The following is a 21,546-nucleotide window of genomic DNA, read 5'->3' on the forward strand; positions in this document are numbered from 1 at the left end:
GCCTTTTTTCATGCTGTAACTTTTGTTTTGGTTCAGCCTGCCGTGGAAGGGGTAGAGGTGAGGACTTCAGTGGAGCTGCAGGAGGGGGTTGTTGTTGCGTTTGGTTTTGCTGTGACTCGTTAGCTGTGTTGTGATCTCTGTAGTGGACAGAGTGCCTTGTGCCTTTGAGTGCGGTGACCTGTACTGTCTGTCTGTGACGGAGTCGTATCAGTACCATTGCTGTGAACTGTCTGGGTGCCACGCATGTTCTAGATTAGGACATGTTAAGCAAGATTTTAAGTTCCTCTGTTTTCTACACGTCAGTACTATTTAATATCTCAATACTACTGAAGACTGGATTGGGTTTTCCTCTCATAGAGTTCACACACACTGTAACACCCTCCTGAGAAAGCCCTTCATGGAGCGTAGCTGCTGGAGAGTGGGAGTGACTGTGCTCCTTTCATGCTGCCAGCTTACTGCCAGCTTACTGCCTGTCTCAAGCTTCGCGCCTCACTGCCCGCTCCCTGCCAGGCCCTTCCTCTCTCCTGTGCATATGTGCACTCTTGTGCCCACGTGGCTACCGCCCTGTGGCTTGGGAGAGTCAGACCAGCTTTCCCTCCTGTAGAAAATGGGAATGGTGACACCTGTCCTTTCTAAACTTCAGTGCTATTGTAAACACTGAAGGAAGGGTTTCTGTAATTGCTTCAGAAATAAAAAATTACTGCATAAAATGCCATGTTAGAGAGTGACAATTTAGGGAAGAAGTCACTGGGTCCAAAGACCTGAAAATGTGCAGGGAGAGCGATAGAGGTGGGATGGGCGCTGGGTCCCAAGACAGATTTGCTTGTTTCCTGCCCAGGCTCCTCTGTGGCCTTCTGGCTTAAAGAGAAAGCTTGACAGGTGTCGCACATGCCACAGTGACCCTGCCACTCCTGAACAGTGCTTTACCATCCCCTTGTCACCTTGCTGAGAGCCACAATGCAGGGGTGCATTGGGTGAGCCCTTCCCCCATGGCCTCACAGCAGCCCACCCTGAGTGGTCAGCACACCAGGCCATGCAGGACGTGGTCCTTTACACGCCTGGCAGCGGCTCACTGGAGCGCTAGTTGGCCTTCTGTGAGGCCTGGCTGACAGATGCTTTTGTGTCGTCAGTTCATGTCCACCTATGCTTAGCTGCCAGGGGAAACGCGTTCCTTTTGAGAAACTTCCTTGACCAGGTTTTAGTGCAAAAGAAGCACATGCTTGCAGAACTTAGTGGCTAAGAAGCCTCTGTGTGCCCAGAGTGAGGTGCTTGGTGAGGGACGGGCACAGGCCACCAGTAAGGCACATGCAGTGAGGCTGCCTCCCTCCAGGGACACATACACGACAGCCAGGGCAGGGAGTTAGCTCAGTGCAGAACAGTTGTAATCTGATACGGTAAGTTGTGGCTTTTCCATGTGACTCTGCTTTGGTGGCCAGCCTTGCGAGTGTGGCTAGACTGTAGTGACGTCTCTGCTTGTAAAACTAAGGGGCCAACTTATGACTTCTGGTTTTGTTTGTTAGGAGATGAAGATTTGCTCAGCAATCATAAACCTCTTCCATCTGATCCCAGCTGCCCCTCAGACGCTGGTGAAGCCCTTGCTAGAGGTTGTGATGAAAACAGAGCGGGCCATGTTGATTGAGGTAGGGGCCAGGCTGGGGCTGATTCGTGTCCTCCCTCCATCCGTTGCCTGTGATAGTTTCACTTGTATTCCTCGTTCATCTGTGTCTGAAGTGGAAATCTAGCATCTAACAGCATAGACAGTGCTGTGTCCTCACGGTCCTTAGCACTGGTCTGGTCGGGAGCACTGTCATCTGTTTGGGGTATTTTTCCTTCCTTTAATTGGTGTTTTGAGATGGTTTTGCTTTGTACCCCAGGCAGGCCTCCAACTCATGCTCCTCCTCCCTCAGCCTCCCGAGTGCCGGGATTTCAGATGTGCACTGTCCCACCCAGCTTACTTGTGAATAGGTCTTGAGCAGGGGAGGTGTGGGATGCAGCTGTCCCTCGTGTTTCATAGGCTGGAAGTCCATTCCGAGAGCCCCTGATCAAGTTCCTGACCCGTCACCCCTCGCAGACAGTGGAGCTGTTCATGATGGAGGCGACACTCAACGACCCCCAGTGGAGCCGGATGTTCATGGTAGGCTCCCAGTACAGTGTGGAACTCACATTGCTCCATTCTGCTCTGGCTGCGTGTTTCCTCGGGCATTTCAGGGTTGGGCGCTCATTGCTGTTCTGTTGTACTCATGAGAAGTTCAGGCCAGGAAATCCTCTTTGTACAATGGTTGGTGGTAGTAGTGAGTGAGTGTCCTGCTAGGATTATAAAATCACAGTCATGGAGTGAGATCATTATTCAAAAACCATCATTTTCAAAAAGTGAGCTTCTGCTGGTTCTTTTGCAGTATTGGGATTTGAACTCTGAATTTCAGGCTTGCCAGGCAGGCCCTCTACCACTTGAGGGACTCTGCCAGACCTATCCTGACTTTGTTTTGCCTGCCTGTACTTTTAGCAAGAACTTTAGAATTCCAACCTTCTGTTGAGTGTATTTGCTCAAAACAGCTTTCCTGTGTGTTCTGCTTTCAGAGCTTTTTAAAACACAAAGATGCTAGGCCTCTGCGAGACGTGCTGGCTGCCAATCCCAACAGGTTCGTCACCCTGCTGCTGCCTGGCGGTGCGCAGGCTGCTGTGCGTCCTGGTTCACCCAGCACCAGCACCCTGCGCCTGGACCTCCAGTTTCAGGCCATCAAGGTAGCATCCCCTTACGACGGCCCTGAAATCCCCACAGTGTGACAGAACCACAGTCCCCTGATTGTCTCTTCTGTGACAGATCATCAGCATCATAGTGAAAAACGATGACTCCTGGCTGGCCAATCAGCATTCTCTGGTGAGCCAGCTGAGGCGTGTGTGGGTCAGTGACACCTTTCAAGAAAGACACCGCAAAGAGAACATGGCTGCCACCAACTGGAAGGAGCCTAAGCTTCTGGCCTTCTGTCTGCTCAACTACTGCAAGTGGGTGCACCCGCCGGCCCCACGCCCACCCTGGAGCTGCTCTGTCTGACATGCAGGCCGAGTCTCGCTAATATGTGCAAGCTGCGGCTCGGGACGCAGGCGCTGCGCTCGAGTTCGCTGTGGAGGATGGGCTGTGACTTGGAGCTGTGTAGGCGGCAAATTGGGTGATAGATAACATAGGTGTGGAGTTGTCCTCGAGTTGACCTGTTTTCTCGTTCTGACCTTTTAGAAGGAATTATGGAGATATAGAATTGCTGTTCCAGCTTCTCCGAGCATTCACTGGTCGCTTCCTCTGCAACATGACGTTCTTAAAAGAGTACATGGAGGAGGAGGTCCCAAAGAGCTACAGCGTCGCCCAAAAACGTGCCCTGTTTTTTCGCTTTGTGGACTTCAATGACCCCAACTTTGGAGATGAACTGAAAGCAAAGGTTAGCACTATGGGCATGGAGGAGATGGCTTTGGGGGCTCGGTTGGCTTTTTGGGAGCCTCCACCCTTTTCCTGTTGCGCTTACTTGGCGGACTGCTGAGGGTGGAGAGCACAGCTCTTCCAGCCATCCTGTGCGGAAAGGTACATAGGTAGTGCAATAGCTTCCTCATTCCCGTAGGCTGATTCTCACACGAGGGGAAGCCAGGCTGGTGCGGGATCTCCAGCCCTCGGTCTTTAGCTCACCTCAGCAGCTGCATTTGGCTAAAGTCGAGATGGATGCTGCTCCTGTGGTGGAGTTCAGTGCCATTAACACATTGTCACCAAAGAGGCTGCATGGCTTTGTTTCCCTCTTCATTCTGAATCTTTTTATAGGTTCTGCAGCATATCTTGAATCCGGCTTTCCTGTACAGCTTTGAGAAGGGGGAAGGAGAGCAGCTCTTAGGACCTCCCAATCCAGAAGGGGACAACCCCGAGAGCATCACCAGTGTGTTTATAACCAAGGTGCCAAGGCCCTGCAGATGAGTGGACGTGTGTGTGTGTGTGTGTGTGTGTGTGTGTGAGGGCTTCTGGGAACACATCTTCAGACTTTTTGTTCGTTTGTTTTTTACAATACTGGGGTTTAAACTCAGGGCCTCACATTTGCTAGGCAGGTGCTCTACCACTTGAGCCACTCCACCAGCCCTTTTTTGTGTTGGGTATTTTCGAGATGGAGTCTTGAGAACTATTTGCCTGGGCTGGCTTCAAACTGCGATCCTCCAGATCTCTGCCTCCTCTGAGTAGCTGGAATTATGGACATGAGCACCAGTGCCCGGCTTCCTCAAGGCACTTGTTTTCCGTAATGGTATTACCTCGTGGCAGAGTGTCCCATTACAGTTGTCACAGTGGATCATTGAAGGTGCCTCTCTCTGGAATGAATCACGTTTGCACATTGATAGCTTCCAGAAAACAGCTCAGTGAAAATCAGATGTAAGTGCTCTAGTTTTATCCTTAGCTTTGTAAAAGAGTCTACTAAGAGCCCGTGAGAATGGTGGAGTGGCCGGGTTGCTGCTGTGACCTGTGGTTACTAAGGTATTGAAGCCATGTTGTAGAAGTATGACTGCAATTAGTGCAGGTGCATTCTTACAGAATAAATGCTTACATTGTATTAGTACTCTGAGGCTCACCTTACTGAACTTCAGGGTTGGATGTTGTGTTTCCCTGCACATTGTTGTATTCGGTATTTTTTTTCTCCTGTTTTTTTTTTTTTGTACTCGTATGTGCATACAATGTTTGGGTCATTAGTATTCGGTATTTTTTATAAGAGTTGTCTGTGGGACACCATGCCCAGCATTTGACATCTGCACTGTGGACTGATGGTCTCCAGCGGTGACCACCACATATGTTTTATGTCTTTGGAGGGACACAGCTGGATTTCTCACCCTTTCCCTCCTAGGATCAAGGCAGAGAGTACTGCTGCTCCTGTTGGCAGGTTACTGGACTTTATTAGACTCTGTCTCGAGACAGGCCTCCTCCCTGTGCCTTGGACATCACTCCCCGCTCCTGAGCCAGTCTTAAGGATGTATGCCTAGTCGCTACACTGACATCTGTGTTACTCTGGTAGAGGCTGTGACCTCTACCAAAGGGGAGAAGTGGTGGGAAAATAGCACTGTGTGTGCTAGTGCAGGGGTGAGGGGCACCACTAAGAAGCAGCAGATCCAGGGAAGAGAAGAGCTGTGCCACCTAACGCTGTCTGTGTTCCAGAACTAGACAGAGCTGGTGGACAGATGTGGTTAGGAACTTTGTTGAATGGTATTGATGTCACACTTGACATGATACAGGATGTAGAATATTTCTCAGAGAATGTGCAGTTTTCCTAGTGTCCGTGAAACATGTTCAAAAAAGTCTCTCAGATACTTGATCACATAGAGAATTTTTGAAAATACAGATTTTTTTTTTCCTGGACCACAAGGCAGGAAACAGGAATAATGAAAAGTTGGCGAGGGGAAAAACTCAGACTCACTCCTCAGTTACCTTGCACCAAAAAAAGAAATCTTTGCCAGGCATGATTGTGCACACCTGTAATCCCAGCACTTGGGAGGCAGAGGCAGGAGGGTCTTCACTTTGAAGCTAGCCTGGGCGATAGAGAGAGACTGTTGTCTGGTAAAGGAAAAAAAAGGTCCTCCTTTTCCACATCAACTCCTTTGCCCACAGCTAAACTTTTTATTTAAACATTTATGTATTTGTGAGCTTGTAATCCATGTGTATAAAAGGAAAATCTGTGTGACATACATGGGGTGTGTGTACATATTAAGGTTTAAGCGTGCTATTCGACTCTCAGTAGGTAACACAGTTCAGATCAGAAGTAAAGTCTGTCCTGCTTTGCTTGCTGGCAGGTCCTGGACCCTGAGAAGCAGGCAGACATGCTGGACTCCCTGCGGATCTACCTGCTGCAATACGCCACGCTGCTGGTGGAACACGCCCCGCACCACATCCACGACAATAACAAGAACCGAAACAGCAAGCTGCGCCGCCTCATGACCTTCGCGTGGCCCTGCCTGCTCTCCAAGGCTTGCGTGGACCCTGCCTGCAAGTACAGTGGGCACCTGCTGCTCGCGCACATTATTGCCAAGTTTGCAATACACAAGAAGATTGTCCTCCAGGTACAGCAGGGCTACCCTTCGTCCCCAACACCACTTGCACACCTCACACCAGTACTCTGCTGGCTTTTTTTAACTCCATTTTTAAAAAAGCTCATCTCTGCCTTCTTGTGAAAGCTGTGGGGAAAAAAGTACAGTATGATTGCACTTACTAGGTATTTAGAATGGCCAGAATCATAGAGACAGGTAAATAGAGGTTACCAGGGACTGGGGAGAGGAGAGAATAGGAGTTAGTGTTTAGTGGGGTCAGAGATTCAGGTTGGGAAGCTGAGGAGGTCTTGAGGTGGCTGACCGCATGATGCTGTGTGTATTTGAGCACAGGAAAGGATAGTTGAGGGAGCGAGAAAAGCCCTACTATGAACCAACCACCCATGACCAGTCATCGTCTCCATCCACTGCTCCTGCTCTGCCTGCCGGATCTTTTCAGCCTTGCTTTTGAAATGGACTGCCTCCCTTTCCTACCTCGAGTTCCCGTACCATTGAGTTTTGACTCCTAAGGGAAGGGGTCTTGCTTTGTTGCCCAGGCTGAACTGGGCTCGAGCAACTGTCAAGGGTCCCAGTTTATCCACTCCTATAGCCAAAAGCAGTAGACACTTTGAACTCACATTCTACACCCCTACTGCACATAGCCTCGGAACATCTTCCTTGGGCCTTGGTGGTTTAGGCTCTGATTCTGGGTTTTTGTTCCTCCACTCACCAGTTCTGTGCCACTGGGGAAGTTAGTGTCGCCATAAGAACTAAATGTAATAACACATTTGCATGTTCAGCATTGAGCACAGTTCTTGTCCTGAGGCCACCTTTTGTGGTTTTCCCTGACTCAACTTATCTGGTGTTAAAGCAGAGACCCAGAACACAAGTCGTCACCTCCCCAGGCACTTGGGACCACCACTTCTGTCCTTCAGTCGTCCTAGCAGGAAATCCAGGGGACATCCCTGACGCCTTCTCCTCATCCCCAGCACCCTGAAACAGCAATCTTGTTGATTCTAGCACCCTTCCTGTCCCCTCCACCCTGGTGTTCCCATGACCTTACGTCACGCGCCTATGGATCACACCTGGAATCACAACTACTCAGGAAACAGAGATCAGGAGGATTGCGATTCAAAGCCATCCTGGGGAAATAGTTTGTGAGACCCTGTCTCAAAAAAACCAAGTTCAAGAGCGCCTGCCCAGCAAATGTGAGGCCCTGAGTTCAAACACCAGTACCACCAAAGAAATGAGTGCTTACCATGGCCTCTGATTTTGGTGCCTTTCACTCCATTTTCCACACTAGTCAGAGTATGTGCTTATCTCACTTCCCATCGTGTAGGCTAGACAGAGCTCTGCAAGGGGCCACCTCTTTGGTCTCTGTGGCCTGACCTAGCCCATTGCAGGCACACGGGAGGCACTCAGTAAATACTGGAATGATTGTGTTCTGAGTGACCGTCTTCTCATTCCGAGCCTTCATGGCCACCTTATGTGCTGATGGTGCTCCTTTCGTAGGTGTTCCACAGTCTTCTCAAGGCTCATGCGATGGAAGCCCGAGCGATCGTCAGACAAGCCATGGCCATCCTGACTCCAGCTGTGCCTGCCCGCATGGAGGACGGCCACCAGATGCTGACGCACTGGACCAGGAAGATCATTGTGGAGGAGGGGCACACGGTCCCGCAGCTGGTGCACATCTTGCATCTGATAGTGCAGCATTTCAAGGTATGTGGCACGTCATCAGGCCTTTGCTTTGAACTTTGGCCTCTCTCTGGATGTTAAAAAGGTGGCCACTGATTTTTAGTAAAGCTACTTCCACGTTTATGATTAGTTTCTGTGGGTGCATCTTACACACAGTGATGGCTGTGGAGTACAGAGAGTGTGTGCTTTACTGTGGAAGAGCATTTTCCCTGGAAGTTCTCAGTTGGCCTGACTGCACATAGGCTGTCACTTTAAGGTGGCAGAAAAAAGAGATCTTGATGTGCCTCCTCCATAGTCCCTCATCCACTCTGCAGGCAGACTGACTTCTATGCAAATGATTGGTATAGATTTGGTGTAAAGGAGATAGAATTGAGTCAAAAGCTCATTCTTTCAGAATTGGAAATTTGCCTTTTGGTATGTCTTAAATTTTATGATGTCAAGTCTGAAGTTTGATATGTGACTAGACTTGCTCACCCGCTGAAGAGAATTCATGTCTTTAACGTGTTGGTCTAACAGGTGCACATGTGTCTTTACATGGAGGTTCAGCACGGGGAGGAGTGGTGCACGCATAAGGAAACGAGAATTCCCTCTGCAGCGTGAGGCTGCATTGGATGAGTGTGTGTGTGTGCTCACAAGAGCACGTTGTGTACGTGAGGGCTGGGGCCGACTACCCCCATGCTGGTCCTTTGCCCGCAGGTGTACTACCCAGTACGGCACCACCTGGTGCAACACATGGTCAGCGCCATGCAGAGGCTGGGATTCACGCCCAGCGTCACCATCGAGCAGCGGAGGCTGGCCGTGGACCTGTCTGAGGTTGTTATCAAGTGGGAACTGCAGAGGATCAAGGACCAGCAGGTAAGTGTGTCAGTACATGGTGTGCTCCCTAGTTCACCTGTCTCGTCCTTGTGGGATCAGTCGGTAAAGTTGGATGTGTGTTTGTTTTTAAGCCGGATTCAGAAATGGACCCAAATTCCACTGGAGAAGGCATCAATTCTGTGTCGACCTCCATCAAGAGAGGCTTGTCGGTGGACTCTGCCCAGGAAGTGAAACGCTTCAGAACGGCCACTGGAGCCATCAGTGCAGTAAGAGCAAGCGCTTTCCTATGGGACTCTGTGTTTATTCAGTGTGTCTCCAGTGCAGGCTAGCTTTGAGTGTGTGCCCAAGAGGCAGTGGAGACGGCTGTAGGGGCACGTGTTCTTGGGAGTTCCCAAGTGTCTGCACACACTGCCCTCTGCATTCCCTCAGGACCAGTAGTGTTGGTAGTGAGGATTCACAGAAAGGTGTCAGGAGAAACTCTGACTCAGTGATTGAGTGTGCCCTGGATTGGATCCCCAGTACCACATGCATGCACACACAGGCGCACCTCCTCGAAGCAAGAGAATACGCAGCCATTGAAAAGACTTTTAGAAGACAGTGCAGCTGTGCTGTTTTCTGAAGGGCAGCCTCCAAGAGGTCCTGGACTCCCTGCTCTTGTCCCCTTGTCCAGGCAGCATCCTCTGTTCTCTGCTCAGCTAGTGTCTCTAACCCACCGGTTGGCTCTACTTCCCACTTCCTGTATCCCACCTTCACTGACCCTCCCACCCCACCCAGGGCTCCAGATAGAAACCTGGACTCATCTGCACTGTGTCCCTTCCCTTCTCCCCACACGTAGTTGAGAGCAAGGCCTGTCAACCTTGCTGCAAACGCTCACCTTCTGCCCGCTCACCCTCCAACTGTGGCCTGAGCCTCCACACCCTCGCTCAAATCCCTTCACTGCCCCCCGGATCCGCTGGCGCTTCTACATTGACGTCTGCTTTGTTCCCAAAGTGATCAGAATACCAGAAGCTCTGTTTTCAAAACTAACAGCAAGGGAAGTAGGTTGGAGACTACATGGGACCTCAGCACTGTTTTTATAATTGCTTGTGGATCTTTTTTTTTTCTTATTGGTGGGACTGGGGTTTGAACTCAGGGCTTTATACTTGCAAAGCAGGCACTCTACTGCTGAGCCAAACCTCCAGCCCTGCTTGTGGATCTTGAAGTTGTTTTAAAACTAAACTTAAAAGTCAAACTGCCTTTGCTTTCTGCTACACTCAGGCCCCAGGCCCCAGGTAAGCGGCCCTGCTGGCAGTGCTGTTGCTGGGCACCTCCCCACTACACTCTGAGTACCCAGGCCCTTCCTGTACACTGAAGAAACTCAAGTCCCTCACTCACTTGGGACCTCTGTGGCTCCTTTACGTAGGGTCATGTTCTCCTTCCTGGTGGTCAGCTTCTCTTCCCAATCACTCCATCTCTCACCTTCTGTGCCACTTTCTCTCTCCTGTCACATGAGCAAGCCATTGTTCCTCACTGCCACTTCGTTAGTCATCTCCTTGGCTACCAGGTCCGTGGGCTTCATGAAGGCATCTGTCTCTGGTGTCCCTTCTGCCCTGAAAAGCGTCCATCTCTGGGAGGTGCCAGCCCCTGGCAGCTAGCTGATGGTCAGCGCCGTGTAGAAGTTCCTGCTGATAATTGTCTCCTGATCCTCTCCTAGGTGTTTGGGAGGAGCCAGTCACTGCCTGGCGCTGACTCTCTACTTGCTAAGCCCATTGACAAGCAGCACACGGACACTGTGGTGAACTTCCTCATCCGAGTGGCTTGTCAGGTACATGACTGGGAACCTGGGCTTAGCGACACTGGAGTGAGTTGCCTGTGACAGTGCAGCCATGAAGAAACAGACCAGGCCCCAGAGCAGTCTTTCACTTGTGTGCTACATTTCACTGATTTCATGGCAGGTTCATATTTCTGAAATCTGTGTCTTTTGGTTGGCAGCATTTTTCAAAAAGTATTTCTTCTTCAGTGCTAATAAAAATAATGGTATCTTATAGTTTCTTGGCATTGGTGGAAGGTAGCATTTCAGTGATCTTGGACCAGTTATTTAACTTCCTAAGTTTTCTCATCTCAGTAGTGCTGAGATGGCCCAGCCTGCAGGGTTTCCCACAGTGGTCATACAAGGGCTTAATAACTTGACTTTGTTTATAGTTGACATCAGTGTATATAACTTGGTTTGCTTTATCATTCACATCAGTGTATGTTGTCATGGAGTTGCTGGGAATCCATGTTCGAAACTTCTCTTCCTTTTTGAGACAGGGTCTTGCTATATAGTCCAAGCTGGCCTGGGGCTTGCTATATAGCCCAGGCCGACCCCAAACGTGATCATCCTGCCAAGACCTCCTGAAAGCTGAGGTTACTGGTTTGCGCCTCTGTACCCAGCTCATTTTTATATTTCAAAAACTATTGTAAGCTGGGTGTGGGAGTGCATGCCTGTAACGCCAGCATTCAGGAGGTGGAGGCTGAGGCAGGATTGTTAGTTCAAGGCCATCACTAGTTATATGGTAAAACCATGCCTTAACTGCAGGGCTGGGGGTGTGAAGTAGCTCAGTGGTAGAGCAGTTCCCTAGCAGGTGCAAGGTCACCTGGGGTGACCATCCCCAGCACTGAATAAACAGCAACCACCATTGTAAATGAAAGCTTTCTAATCTCTCTCTCTTTCTCTCTCTGTTTCTTTCTCTTTCTTTTTCTTGGTAGTGCTAGGATTCGAACTCAGGGCTCTACACTTGCTAGGTAGGCACTTTTAACACTTGAACTACAGCCCCCTGGCCCTCTTTTGCTTTTTAGTTTTTTTTCAGGTAGGGGCTCGTGTTACGTTTTTTCTTTCCTTTGCTTTTTTTTTTTGCCTGGGATTGGCCTCAGACCAGAATCCTCTTACTTGTGGTCTCCTGGGACCACGGACATGTACCACCATGCCCAGCGGATTGATTTGAGAGGGGGTCTCACTAACTTTTTGCCTGGGCTGGCCTCCAGCCTCGATCTTCTTGATCCCTGCCTCCTGGTTACAGGTGTGATCTACTTCACTGGACCCCATTCGCTATTTTCTTAATTTGATGATCTTAAGTTGTTAAACTGTTGATCACTATAATGTATCTTACAATACTGTTGAGGATTTTCCAGAACTGAAAAGAATCTACTGAGCTATTGAAGCAATAAATAGTTCCTTGTGTCCCTGCATTATGTGGAGCCCGGTGCTGGGAGGTCCTGCTGTGCTGTCAGTCACACAGTTAGCTGCAGGCCAGTCATCACTGACACTTGCTGCAGAGCTTGGGGGGAGGGCTGAGGGGGGGTCCAGAGGGTGGCCATAAGGTGAGCAGCTGAGACACAAGGATGCAGGCACAGGGCAGCAGCACCAGTGGCTTGCTGAGGGTAACGCAAAGGCATGGTTAATGACATGTCATATTACATGGATGCTTTGCAGGTCAATGACAACACCAGCACCGCGGGCTCTCCTGGGGAGGTGCTGTCACGCCGCTGCGTGAATCTCCTGAAGACTGCCTTACGGCCCGACATGTGGTCCAAGTCCGAGCTCAAGCTGCAGTGGTTTGACAAGCTGCTGATGACCGTGGTAGGTCATCCATGGTGGGGGCCACTGAGGCTGCATCAAATGGTGTTGCTTGGACCCTGAAACCCACGTCTCCCTCATCCTGGCCACTCAGTGGTCTCTCTTCTTTCTGGCTGCTGCTGAGCAGGAACCAGGGAAACTTCAGCTCTCACTCCAGGAGTGTTTAAAACACAGTGATGGTTGTCATGCATTTTGCAGGTGCATTTCTTTTTTTTTTTTTTTTTTTTTATTCATATGTGCATACAAGGCTTGGGTCATTTCTCCCCCCTGCCCCCACCCCCTCCCTTACCACCCACTCTGCCCCCTCCCTCTTCCCCCCCACCCCCTCAATACCCAGCAGAAACTATTTTGCCCTTATTTCTAATTTTGTTGTAGAGAGAGTATAAGCCATAATAGGAAGGAACAAGGGTTTTTGCTGGTTGAGATAAGGATAGCTATACAGGGCATTGACTCACATTGATTTCCTGTGCGTGGGTGTTACCTTCTAGGTTAATTCTTTTTGATCTCACCTTTTCTCTAGTTCCTGATCCCCTTCTCCTATTGGCCTCAGTTGCTTTTAAGGTATCTGCTTTAGTTTCTCTGCATTGAGGGCAACAAATGCTAGCTAGTTTTTTAGGTGTCTTACCTATCCTCACCCCTCCCTTGTGTGCTCTTGCTTTTATCATGTGCTCAAAGTCCAATCCCATTGTTGTGTTTGCCTTTGATCTAATGTCCACATATGAGGGAACACATACGATTTTTGGTCTTTTGGGCCAGGCTAACCTCACTCAGAATGATGTTCTCCAATTCCATCCATTTACCAGCGAATGATAACATTTCGTTCTTCTTCATGGCTGCATAAAATTCCATTGTGTATAGATACCACATTTTCTTAATCCATTCGTCAGTGGTGGGGCATCTTGGCTGTTTCCATAACTTGGCTATTGTGAATAGTGCCGCAATAAACATGGGTGTGCAGGTGCCTCTGGAGTAACAGTCTTTTGGGTATATCCCCAAGAGTGGTATTGCTGGATCAAATGGTAGATCAGTGTCTAGCTTTTTAAGTAGCCTCCAAATTTTTTTCCAGAGTGGTTGTACTAGTCTACATTCCCACCAACAGTGTAAGAGGGTTCCTTTTTCCCCGCATCCTCGCCAACACCTGTTGTTGGTGGTGTTGCTGATGATGGCTATTCTAACAGGGGTGAGGTGGAATCTTAGTGTGGTTTTAATTTGCATTTCCTTTATTGCTAGAGATGGTGAGTATTTTTTCATGTGCTTTTTGGCCATTTGAATTTCTTCTTTTGAGAAAGTTCTGTTTAGTTCACTTGCCCATTTCTTTATTGGTTCATTAGTTTTGGGAGAATTTAGTTTTTTAAGTTCCCTATATATTCTGGTTATCAGTCCTTTGTCTGATGTGTAGCTGGCAAATATTTTCTCCCACTCTGTGGGTATTCCCTTCAGTTTAGAGACCATTTCTTTTGATGAACAGAAGCTTTTTAGTTTTATGAGGTCCCATTTATCTATGCTATCTCTTAGTTGCTGTGCTGCTGGGGTTTCGTTGAGAAAGTGCTTACCTATACCTACTAATTCCAGAGTATTTCCTACTCTTTCCTGTATCAACTTTAGAGTTTGTGGTCTGATATTAAGATCCTTGATCCATTTTGAGTTAATCTTGGTATAGGGTGATATACATGGATCTAGTTTCAGTTTTTTGCAGACTGCTAACCAGTTTTCCCAGCAGTTTTTGTTGAAGAGGCTGCTATTTCTCCATCGTATATTTTTAGCTCCTTTGTCAAAGACAAGTTGGTTATAGTTTTGTGGCTTCATATCTGGGTCCTCTATTCTGTTCCACTGGTCTTCATGTCTGTTTTTGTGCCAGTACCATGCTGTTTTTATTGTTATTGCTTTGTAATATAGTTTGAAGTCAGGTATTGTGATACCTCCTGCATTGTTCTTTTGACTAAGTATTGCCTCAGCTATTCGTGGCTTCCTGTGTTTCCATATAAATTTCACGGTAGATTTTTCAATCTCTTTAATGAATGTCATTGGAATTTTGATGGGAATTGCATTAAACATGTAGATTACTTTTGGGAGTATAGACATTTTTACTATGTTGATTCTACCAATCCATGAGCATGGGAGATCTCTCCACTTTCTATAGTCTTCCTCAATCTCTTTCTTCAGAAGTGTACAGTTTTCCTTATAGAGGTCGTTCACATCATTTGTTAGGTTTACACCTAGGTATTTAATTTTTTTTGAGGCTATTGTAAATGGAATTATCTTCATGTATTCTTTTTCAATTTGCTCATTATTAGTGTATAGAAATGCTAATGATTTTTCTATGTTGATTTTATATCCTGCTACTTTGCTATAGCTATTGATGATGTCTAGAAGCTTCTGAGTAGAGTTTTTTGGGTCTTTAAGGTATAGGATCATGTCATCTGCAAATAGGGATATTTTGACAGTTTCTTTACCTATTTGTATTCCTTTTATTCCTTCTTCTTGCCTAATTGCTCTGGCTAGGAATTCCAGTACTATGTTGAATAGGAGTGGAGATAGTGGGCATCCTTGTCTGGTTCCTGATTTTAGAGGGAATGGTTTCAGTTTTTCTCCGTTAAGTATAATGCTGGCTGTAGGTTTGTCATATATAGCTTTTATAATGTTGAGGTACTTTCCTTCTATTCCTAGTTTTCTTAGAGCTTTTATCATGAAATGGTGTTGGATCTTATCAAAGGCTTTTTCTCGCAGGTACATTTCTTACCCTGACTGACATTAGCTGGGAAAACAGTTCTAGTTGATTTATACCACTGCCTTTAAAGTAAGCCTGAATTTTTAAAACCGATTTTAGCGATGGACATGTAATTAATTAGTTACCAGGCTCTGCATTGTTTCACAGGGCTCAATCAGGTAATCAGCGTTTGAGGCCAACTCTTGATGATTGTGGTGTCGTTCTTTCTAGAAACCTCATTCCTTGATTGCGGCGGTTGGAGAAGCTGGTCTTACCCCAGCCATTCCCTTGTCCTGGCTTCCATTTGTCTAGCTGCCTGATGGAATCTGAACATTTTCACTGCTGGAATTATAAAGCCTATTGTAGGTGTTTGTATTTTGGACTGAGTAGGGTAGCAGTGCAGCCTAGATTTTCTGGAAGATCACAAAGTGCAGCCTGAAACTGAAGCAGGCACTTTCATTTTTCTGGGCTCATGGCCACCAGATTGTCTGCATGTTTCCTAGAAACTCTTTGTCGCATCAAAGGCATTTGTTGTTAAAAGCTCAGCCTCTGTGGGCAGCGTTCTCGGGAGCCAGTGTGCCAGGCTCACTGTGGCTTTCTGCCTTGATTCCTATTACCTAGTGTGAACGAGCTCTCCCTCACTTCCTGCACACAGGCGTGTGTGTAAGTCACAGGTGGAAGTTGCTGGAGCAGTGCCTGTCCTTCCTACAGACCTTGCCCTGTTTCTTTTATTTTCTTTGGTTTTTATGCTTAATGCTGCTGTCAGCTGTTAGGTTAATTCAATGATAGACAAGATAATTGTCTTTGGAGGAATTTTTGTGTTTTAAGTGAAAACATGGGAGAAGAGGACAGTTCATTGTGATAACCTTTTTAAGTCCAGATTTCGGTGGTTAAAAAAAAATCATTATTTGATATTAGATATTAGTATTTGACAAGCAGCCCTTTAAAGATATTTGACTAAATCTTTAGGCAGATTCTTAAAGGGCCCTTTCTTAGCTGTCCTGCTCTATGTGGTGGTCACACACTTTGATTGGCAGAATAGGTTTGTTCTTGGGCAGTCTTTAGCCGGTTTCCAAGTACTCAGCAGCAAGGTTTCATCCCCGCTGGATTGCGTTTCTGCGTTGACTGTGCTCCAGTACTTCTCTTATCTGTGAATCGCCTGTGTTCTCCACCCCAGGAGCAGCCGAATCAGGTGAACTATGGAAATATTTGCACAGGACTGGAAGTGCTGAGTTTCTTGCTGACTGTCCTCCAGTCCCCGGCCATCCTCAGTAGCTTCAAGCCCCTGCAGCGGGGCATCGCCGCCTGCATGACGTGTGCAAACACCAAGGTCCTGCGGGCCGTCCACAGCCTCCTCTCACGCCTCATGAGCATCTTCCCAACGGAGCCAAGTAGGTGACCTTTCATCTGCACCTTTCCTCCCCAGGGGCCCACCGGCCAGTGCATTTAGTCGAGACGCACGTCCTGAGTGGCTTGGTTAGCCCACTTCCTTTTACTCTCTACCTTCCTTTAAAAAAAAAATTGAACATAAACTCATCACGGCGCTGTGCTTTTACTGGTCTGCTTAGGAAGCAGTTCCTCATCCACTGAATGCTGCTGTTTCCTTCAGGTGGTAAGGGAGGTTGAGTTACAGATAGTAGCAAACTGAGCAACTGGCCAGATCACAGTTCTGGAAGTTGTGAATAAGTGTGTTCAGAGTACATTCTGGTAAGGCACGGTAGGAAAAAAGTTGTCCTTACCTGTGTAAGGTGGGAACCAGCCCATTGGTGAGGCCCATACCATCCCCCGAGGAAAAGAAGTCACTGTGCTAGTCACTGCACGTACCAGAACAACTAGATCTCAGTCCCCAAGGGGGGCCTGTGTGGCCTGAGAGCCCAAGCCTCTGTCCAGCGCCTGTTCTCCGTTGCAGGTACTTCCAGTGTGGCCTCCAAGTACGAAGAGCTGGAGTGTCTCTATGCAGCTGTTGGGAAGGTCATCTACGAAGGACTCACCAACTACGAGAAGGCTGCCAATGCGAATCCCTCCCAGCTCTTTGGTGAGCGTGCATCTGATTTCCCAGTAATGAACAGTGGGGTGTCAGTCCCTGCTCACTGGACACCCTCCTGGGAATGGCTCAGGCTATGAGCTGAAGTGTTGCTCAGGAGTCTGTGTGTTTCCTAGTGCCCTCAAGGCTACCTTGGCCTTGTGAGGTGAATAATCCCCCCACTTGCCCATCGCTGGTGCTTTTTTCTCAGCCTCCAGTGTAGGCTTGATTGTGGCGAGAGGGTCCTGGTGACCAGCACTACCCTTGGCACACAGATGCCACTCAAGCTGTGTGCTACTGGGTAAAATTACTGCCTTCTACAATGTGTCCATTTGCCAATACTCCACTCACAATATAAGACTTGTCCCTGTGTTGTAATGAAGAAAACTCTGGTTATCCTAGGTGAAGGATAGCTGGGAACTTTGGCCCCCAGACACTCAGCAGTCAGATGTAGAGACACCACTTTTTGTCAGACTCGGGTTTCTGATTAGAATCAGACTTTGGGGTCACACCTTACTGCATAGTCATTGTGTAAACCTCCTTTGCATATGCAAAAGAGGGAAAACCACATCACCTGTATGCTGTCCACCTACAAGTGGTCAACATCATTTTGGTGTGTGTCATTTTTATATGCACATGTATTCAAATAACAGGTAGCTAGAATTACATATATGCAAATTCTTGTGTCTGTGTTTGTAATCTGAATATATTATTTTTGGATAAATTCCTTGCTTTCCAAACTCTGGCTAGTTCCTTTTTGAAATTCAGGAGCTAGATAAACTTTAAATAGTTTGTCACACAGACTTGCTCTGTGCTGGAGCCAGGCAGATTTGGGGAGAGAGGAGTACTTTGGTGGCTTTAAGTGAGGTCGTTCCAAAGCTGAGTGTCTCTCGCACTTTCTCTAGAGGACTCTGAGGAGCTGGCTTCCAGTCGGCCCTTCTTTTTCCTCTGTGGGTGACAGCAGGCTGGGGAATGCAAGGTAGGGGGTGCCTGGAGAGCTTGCTTCTCTGTGTCCTCCTGTGATGGACTCAGGCTTTCATAGACATCTGCTTAGTGAGAAGAGCCCAGCAGCTGGGAGCAGCAGAACTCGTACTGTGTTCATGATTGACATCACCTGTTTCACAGGAGACTCGGCTTGTGACAAGGCAGTGTGCAGTTGTCCAAGCCTAGGGTGCTGGCACCTGTAAATGACAAACACTCTGACTGTTCTGTGATGTGCTCCAGGAGCACACATTTAAAACTCAGTATTTAAGTCGGGGTCAGAATGACGCTACAGACATCTGTTCTGACATCATGGAAGGTCCTCTCCATGTTGTGTGCTAGTGTGGCTCTGCTGGTTTTACTGAGCTTATGCAAGTCTAAAATTGCGTTCTGAAATATTTTCTGTGTCCAGATAGCTAGAAAAATAAAAAAGCATTTTCTTTCTCTTTTACTTTTCCCCCAAACATACCATGGGATAAAAAGCTTTACTGAGGGTGGTTTGTCAAAACCTAACTAAAATCCAGAGTTGAAGGGAAGATCCAGATTTGTACTGAAGCGCCTCAGTCAGTGTCAGCTGAGGATTAAGGAAAAGCAGTGCTCCAGTGTGGGACACACTCTCTAGAGGCTTGCAGGGCTGGTATTAGGTATTACGCTATACTTCTGTCAGAATGTGATGCTTTCCAAGCATGTTTTTGTCTCAGCTTTGTTACTTCCTGAAGACAACTGCAATTCTTGCACCACAGGGACCCTAATGATCCTGAAGTCGGCGTGCAGCAACAATCCAAGCTACATTGACAGGCTCATCTCCGTGTTCATGCGCTCCCTGCAGAAGATGGTGCGCGAGCATTTGAACCCTCAGGCGGCGGCGGGAAGCACCGAGGCAACTGCAGGTGGTGACTGGGCCCCTCACACCACAGACCGCCCAACACTGGAATGGTGCAAACTGTGGCTGAGCGCTAATGTGAACATGGGTTCATGTACAGCCCAGTGGTTTATGGGAGGTGTGCTATGAGTTGCTCTGGAAGAGGTTGTAAAACCTGTCTTTAAAACTTGGGATGATAAAGTTTTAAAATGGTTGGACTCTTAACTGGAGCCTTCACCATCGCCCCTGTGTTGTCAAATTCCAGACATGAGCCACAGCTCCAGGAATTGGGAGACGAGGAGAGGCTGTGGTTGGCATGGCCTCTGGAGCCTCCTCAGGACCCAGGGCCATGGCTGTGGCCTCAGGGGAGGGGACAGGGAGGCTGGGGTGGCCCTTGGGCAGGGCTGAAGGCACCTTTGAGCAGTGCAGTGAAAAGAGGGACAAGTTTCGTCAAATCCCGGAGCTCTGGTTGCTGGAGCAAAGCTTTGGGGGACACAGGTTGTGTAATGCAGGGCATCTACAGAGGTTTGTGCTGATGTCCCCTGTTCCCCGGCAGGAACCAGCGAGCTGGTAATGCTGAGCCTGGAGCTGGTGAAGACACGACTGGCGGTGATGAACATGGAAATGCGTAAGAGCTTCATCCAGGCCGTACTGACGTCACTCATCGAAAAGTCCCCGGATGCCAAGGTCCTGCGGGCCGTGGTGAAGATCGTGGAAGAGTGGGTGAAGAACAGTTCCCCGATGGCAGCCAACCAGGTGAGCAGGAGGAGCTGTGCCGCCTCTGAGTGCGAGAGAGCAAGCGGCACCTTGTCCCTTGTCCCTTGTCTTCTAAACTGGCCGCAGCAAGGCATTCCCTCCTGCGCTTGCATCCAGTGTGCGATTAGGATGGAGTCTGCTCAGTGCGCCAGACACACGCTAAGTAGACGGTTGAGACTAGCCAGTCTCTCCGGCCTGTGGCTTTCCTGCTCGGACAATGTTAAGTGACACTCGTTACCCTGCTACGTACAAAGAAAGGAAGGACCCCTGCACCCCGAAAAGCTCTGCGGTTCAGCTTAGTGAGGCGCTTGCAGCTTGAGAGTTGTTTATAACTCAGGTGATCTCTCCAAAGTCAGTTGGAGAATTACGTGAGCACCCACAGACAACAGTCATCTTCTGCTCAGAAGTGACCTTGTTTACTTACTTGATAAATCATAACAGTAAAAAGTAGAACAATCGCTGAAACTCTGAAATGTATCTTCTCAACTAGAAGTAACTCACTTTTTCTTTTAAAAACCACATTTTGTACAGACACCGACACTGCGAGAGAAGTCCATTTTGCTTGTGAAAATGATGACCTACATAGAAAAACGCTTCCCAGAGGACCTTGAACTAAATGCCCAGTTTTTAGACCTTGTCAACTATGTCTACAGGTAAATACAGCACATTAATCACTGCAATTTTGCAGTAATCAAATTTTGCATGTATTGGTCTGAGTGTGTTCTGACCAATCTATACAACATGACTTTGGTCTTCATTTGAATACTAACTCGTGTGGTGTATTTTGGCATCTTTACTGAGCCTTTTGCTGAAGTGCTGCTTAAGCCTGCCACCACTGGTGCCATGGTGTTATCTGTCCCTTGTGTCCCTCCATCCCCATTTTCTGTTTATTTGCTCATGGCCTGAGCAACCATGGCCTCACGTCTTGGTGTGACCCCTCTGGTTGCAGGGATGAGGCCCTGTCTGGCAGTGAGCTGACCGCGAAGCTCGAGCCCGCCTTCCTCTCCGGGCTGCGCTGTGCCCAGCCACTCATCAGAGCTAAGTTTTTCGAGGTTTTTGACAACTCCATGAAACGCCGGGTCTACGAGCGCCTTCTGTATGTGACATGCTCCCAAAATTGGGAGGCCATGGGGAACCATTTTTGGATCAAGCAGTGCATCGAGGTAGGATAGACTTGACTCAGGATGTGTGGCTGGAGGGTGGCCACAGGCTTTCTGAGGGGGGGCAGAAGCCTGGAGGTGCTCCCTCCCATATGCTAAGAGGATTTGGAAATTTCCAACATAAACCTGCCATAAATCTCTAGGGAGAAATAAAGTTAAATAATTCTTCTTAGTTTGTAGGCAGAGATTCGTTTTTCTGGAAATCTAGATATTTTAAAATTATCTATATGCCCTAAGAAATGTAGTCATGTACTGTTGACTGTCGGCCTCATCTTTTTTCTTTTCCCGTGGCCCTGGGGTTTTTGAACCTAGACGCCTCCTGCTTGAGCCCTGCCCCCAGCCCTGCCTCATCACTGACTGCGACAAGATAGAGCAGCCTGTCAATGGTTTTGACTCCTTAGCTTAGGAGTTGGCTGCTGTGGGTACAGGCAGAGGTGGACATTGGTCAATGTTGGGAGAATGAAGTCAGCTTGGAGTGGGTTTGGCATCTCAGCCCTTTCGGATGATTCTGGCAGGATTGCGGGAGACTTCTTGGTCACTGACTGTTGAAGTCCGCTGTCCTTATCTCTGGCTTACTCATTATCCATTTAAGGCCCAAAGTCACTCAGACTTCCTCTGTAGGTTTCCAGCACTAAGCAAGTGCTCGTCTCCTTGTAGAACCAGTGCTTCCAGGTTACTGGGTGCAGAAGGTTGTTAAGTTCTCTGGCCTTAAGCGCAGTGAGGCTTGCCACTGTGCTCCTGTCTGTGTGAAGTGGACATTGGTCTCTCAGTGTCTTAAGCGTCGGGGATTTGCAGTTCTGCTAATGGTCACACAGTGGGAAAAGTCCCTGCTCTACCTATGATGTTCTGATAAGAGGCCTGCCACCTGCTGTCCAGGTGCCAGGCACTGGGCAGATATGAAAAGTTCAGAGGTGACCT

General features: G+C 48.2%; 1 protein-coding gene across 11 annotated transcripts in view; it reads left to right on the forward strand.

Moving 5' to 3' along the window:
* Trrap (transformation/transcription domain associated protein) overlaps positions 1-21,546 on the forward strand; it is a 101,654-nt gene that overhangs the window by 45,960 nt on the left and 34,148 nt on the right. For 6 of the 11 annotated variants that reach the window (XM_074075532.1, XM_074075538.1, XM_074075537.1 and 3 more), the window contains exons 33-51: positions 37-57; positions 1,521-1,640; positions 2,015-2,134; positions 2,578-2,742; positions 2,822-3,003; positions 3,233-3,431; positions 3,803-3,931; positions 5,803-6,069; positions 7,546-7,752; positions 8,425-8,583; positions 8,676-8,810; positions 10,238-10,348; positions 11,996-12,142; positions 16,024-16,237; positions 16,756-16,881; positions 18,594-18,740; positions 19,269-19,468; positions 20,000-20,121; positions 20,418-20,631. In XM_074075532.1, the coding sequence (XP_073931633.1) occupies positions 37-57; positions 1,521-1,640; positions 2,015-2,134; positions 2,578-2,742; positions 2,822-3,003; positions 3,233-3,431; positions 3,803-3,931; positions 5,803-6,069; positions 7,546-7,752; positions 8,425-8,583; positions 8,676-8,810; positions 10,238-10,348; positions 11,996-12,142; positions 16,024-16,237; positions 16,756-16,881; positions 18,594-18,740; positions 19,269-19,468; positions 20,000-20,121; positions 20,418-20,631 (2,985 nt within the window). The remainder of the gene's footprint in view (positions 1-36; positions 58-1,520; positions 1,641-2,014; positions 2,135-2,577; positions 2,743-2,821; positions 3,004-3,232; positions 3,432-3,802; positions 3,932-5,802; positions 6,070-7,545; positions 7,753-8,424; positions 8,584-8,675; positions 8,811-10,237; positions 10,349-11,995; positions 12,143-16,023; positions 16,238-16,755; positions 16,882-18,593; positions 18,741-19,268; positions 19,469-19,999; positions 20,122-20,417; positions 20,632-21,546) is intronic. The other 5 variants (XM_074075536.1, XM_074075540.1, XM_074075539.1 and 2 more) reach the window with 1 other exon arrangement.

The sequence above is a fragment of the Castor canadensis genome, chromosome 6 (assembly GCF_047511655.1).
Source record: "Castor canadensis chromosome 6, mCasCan1.hap1v2, whole genome shotgun sequence".
Lineage (NCBI taxonomy): Eukaryota > Metazoa > Chordata > Mammalia > Rodentia > Castoridae > Castor > Castor canadensis.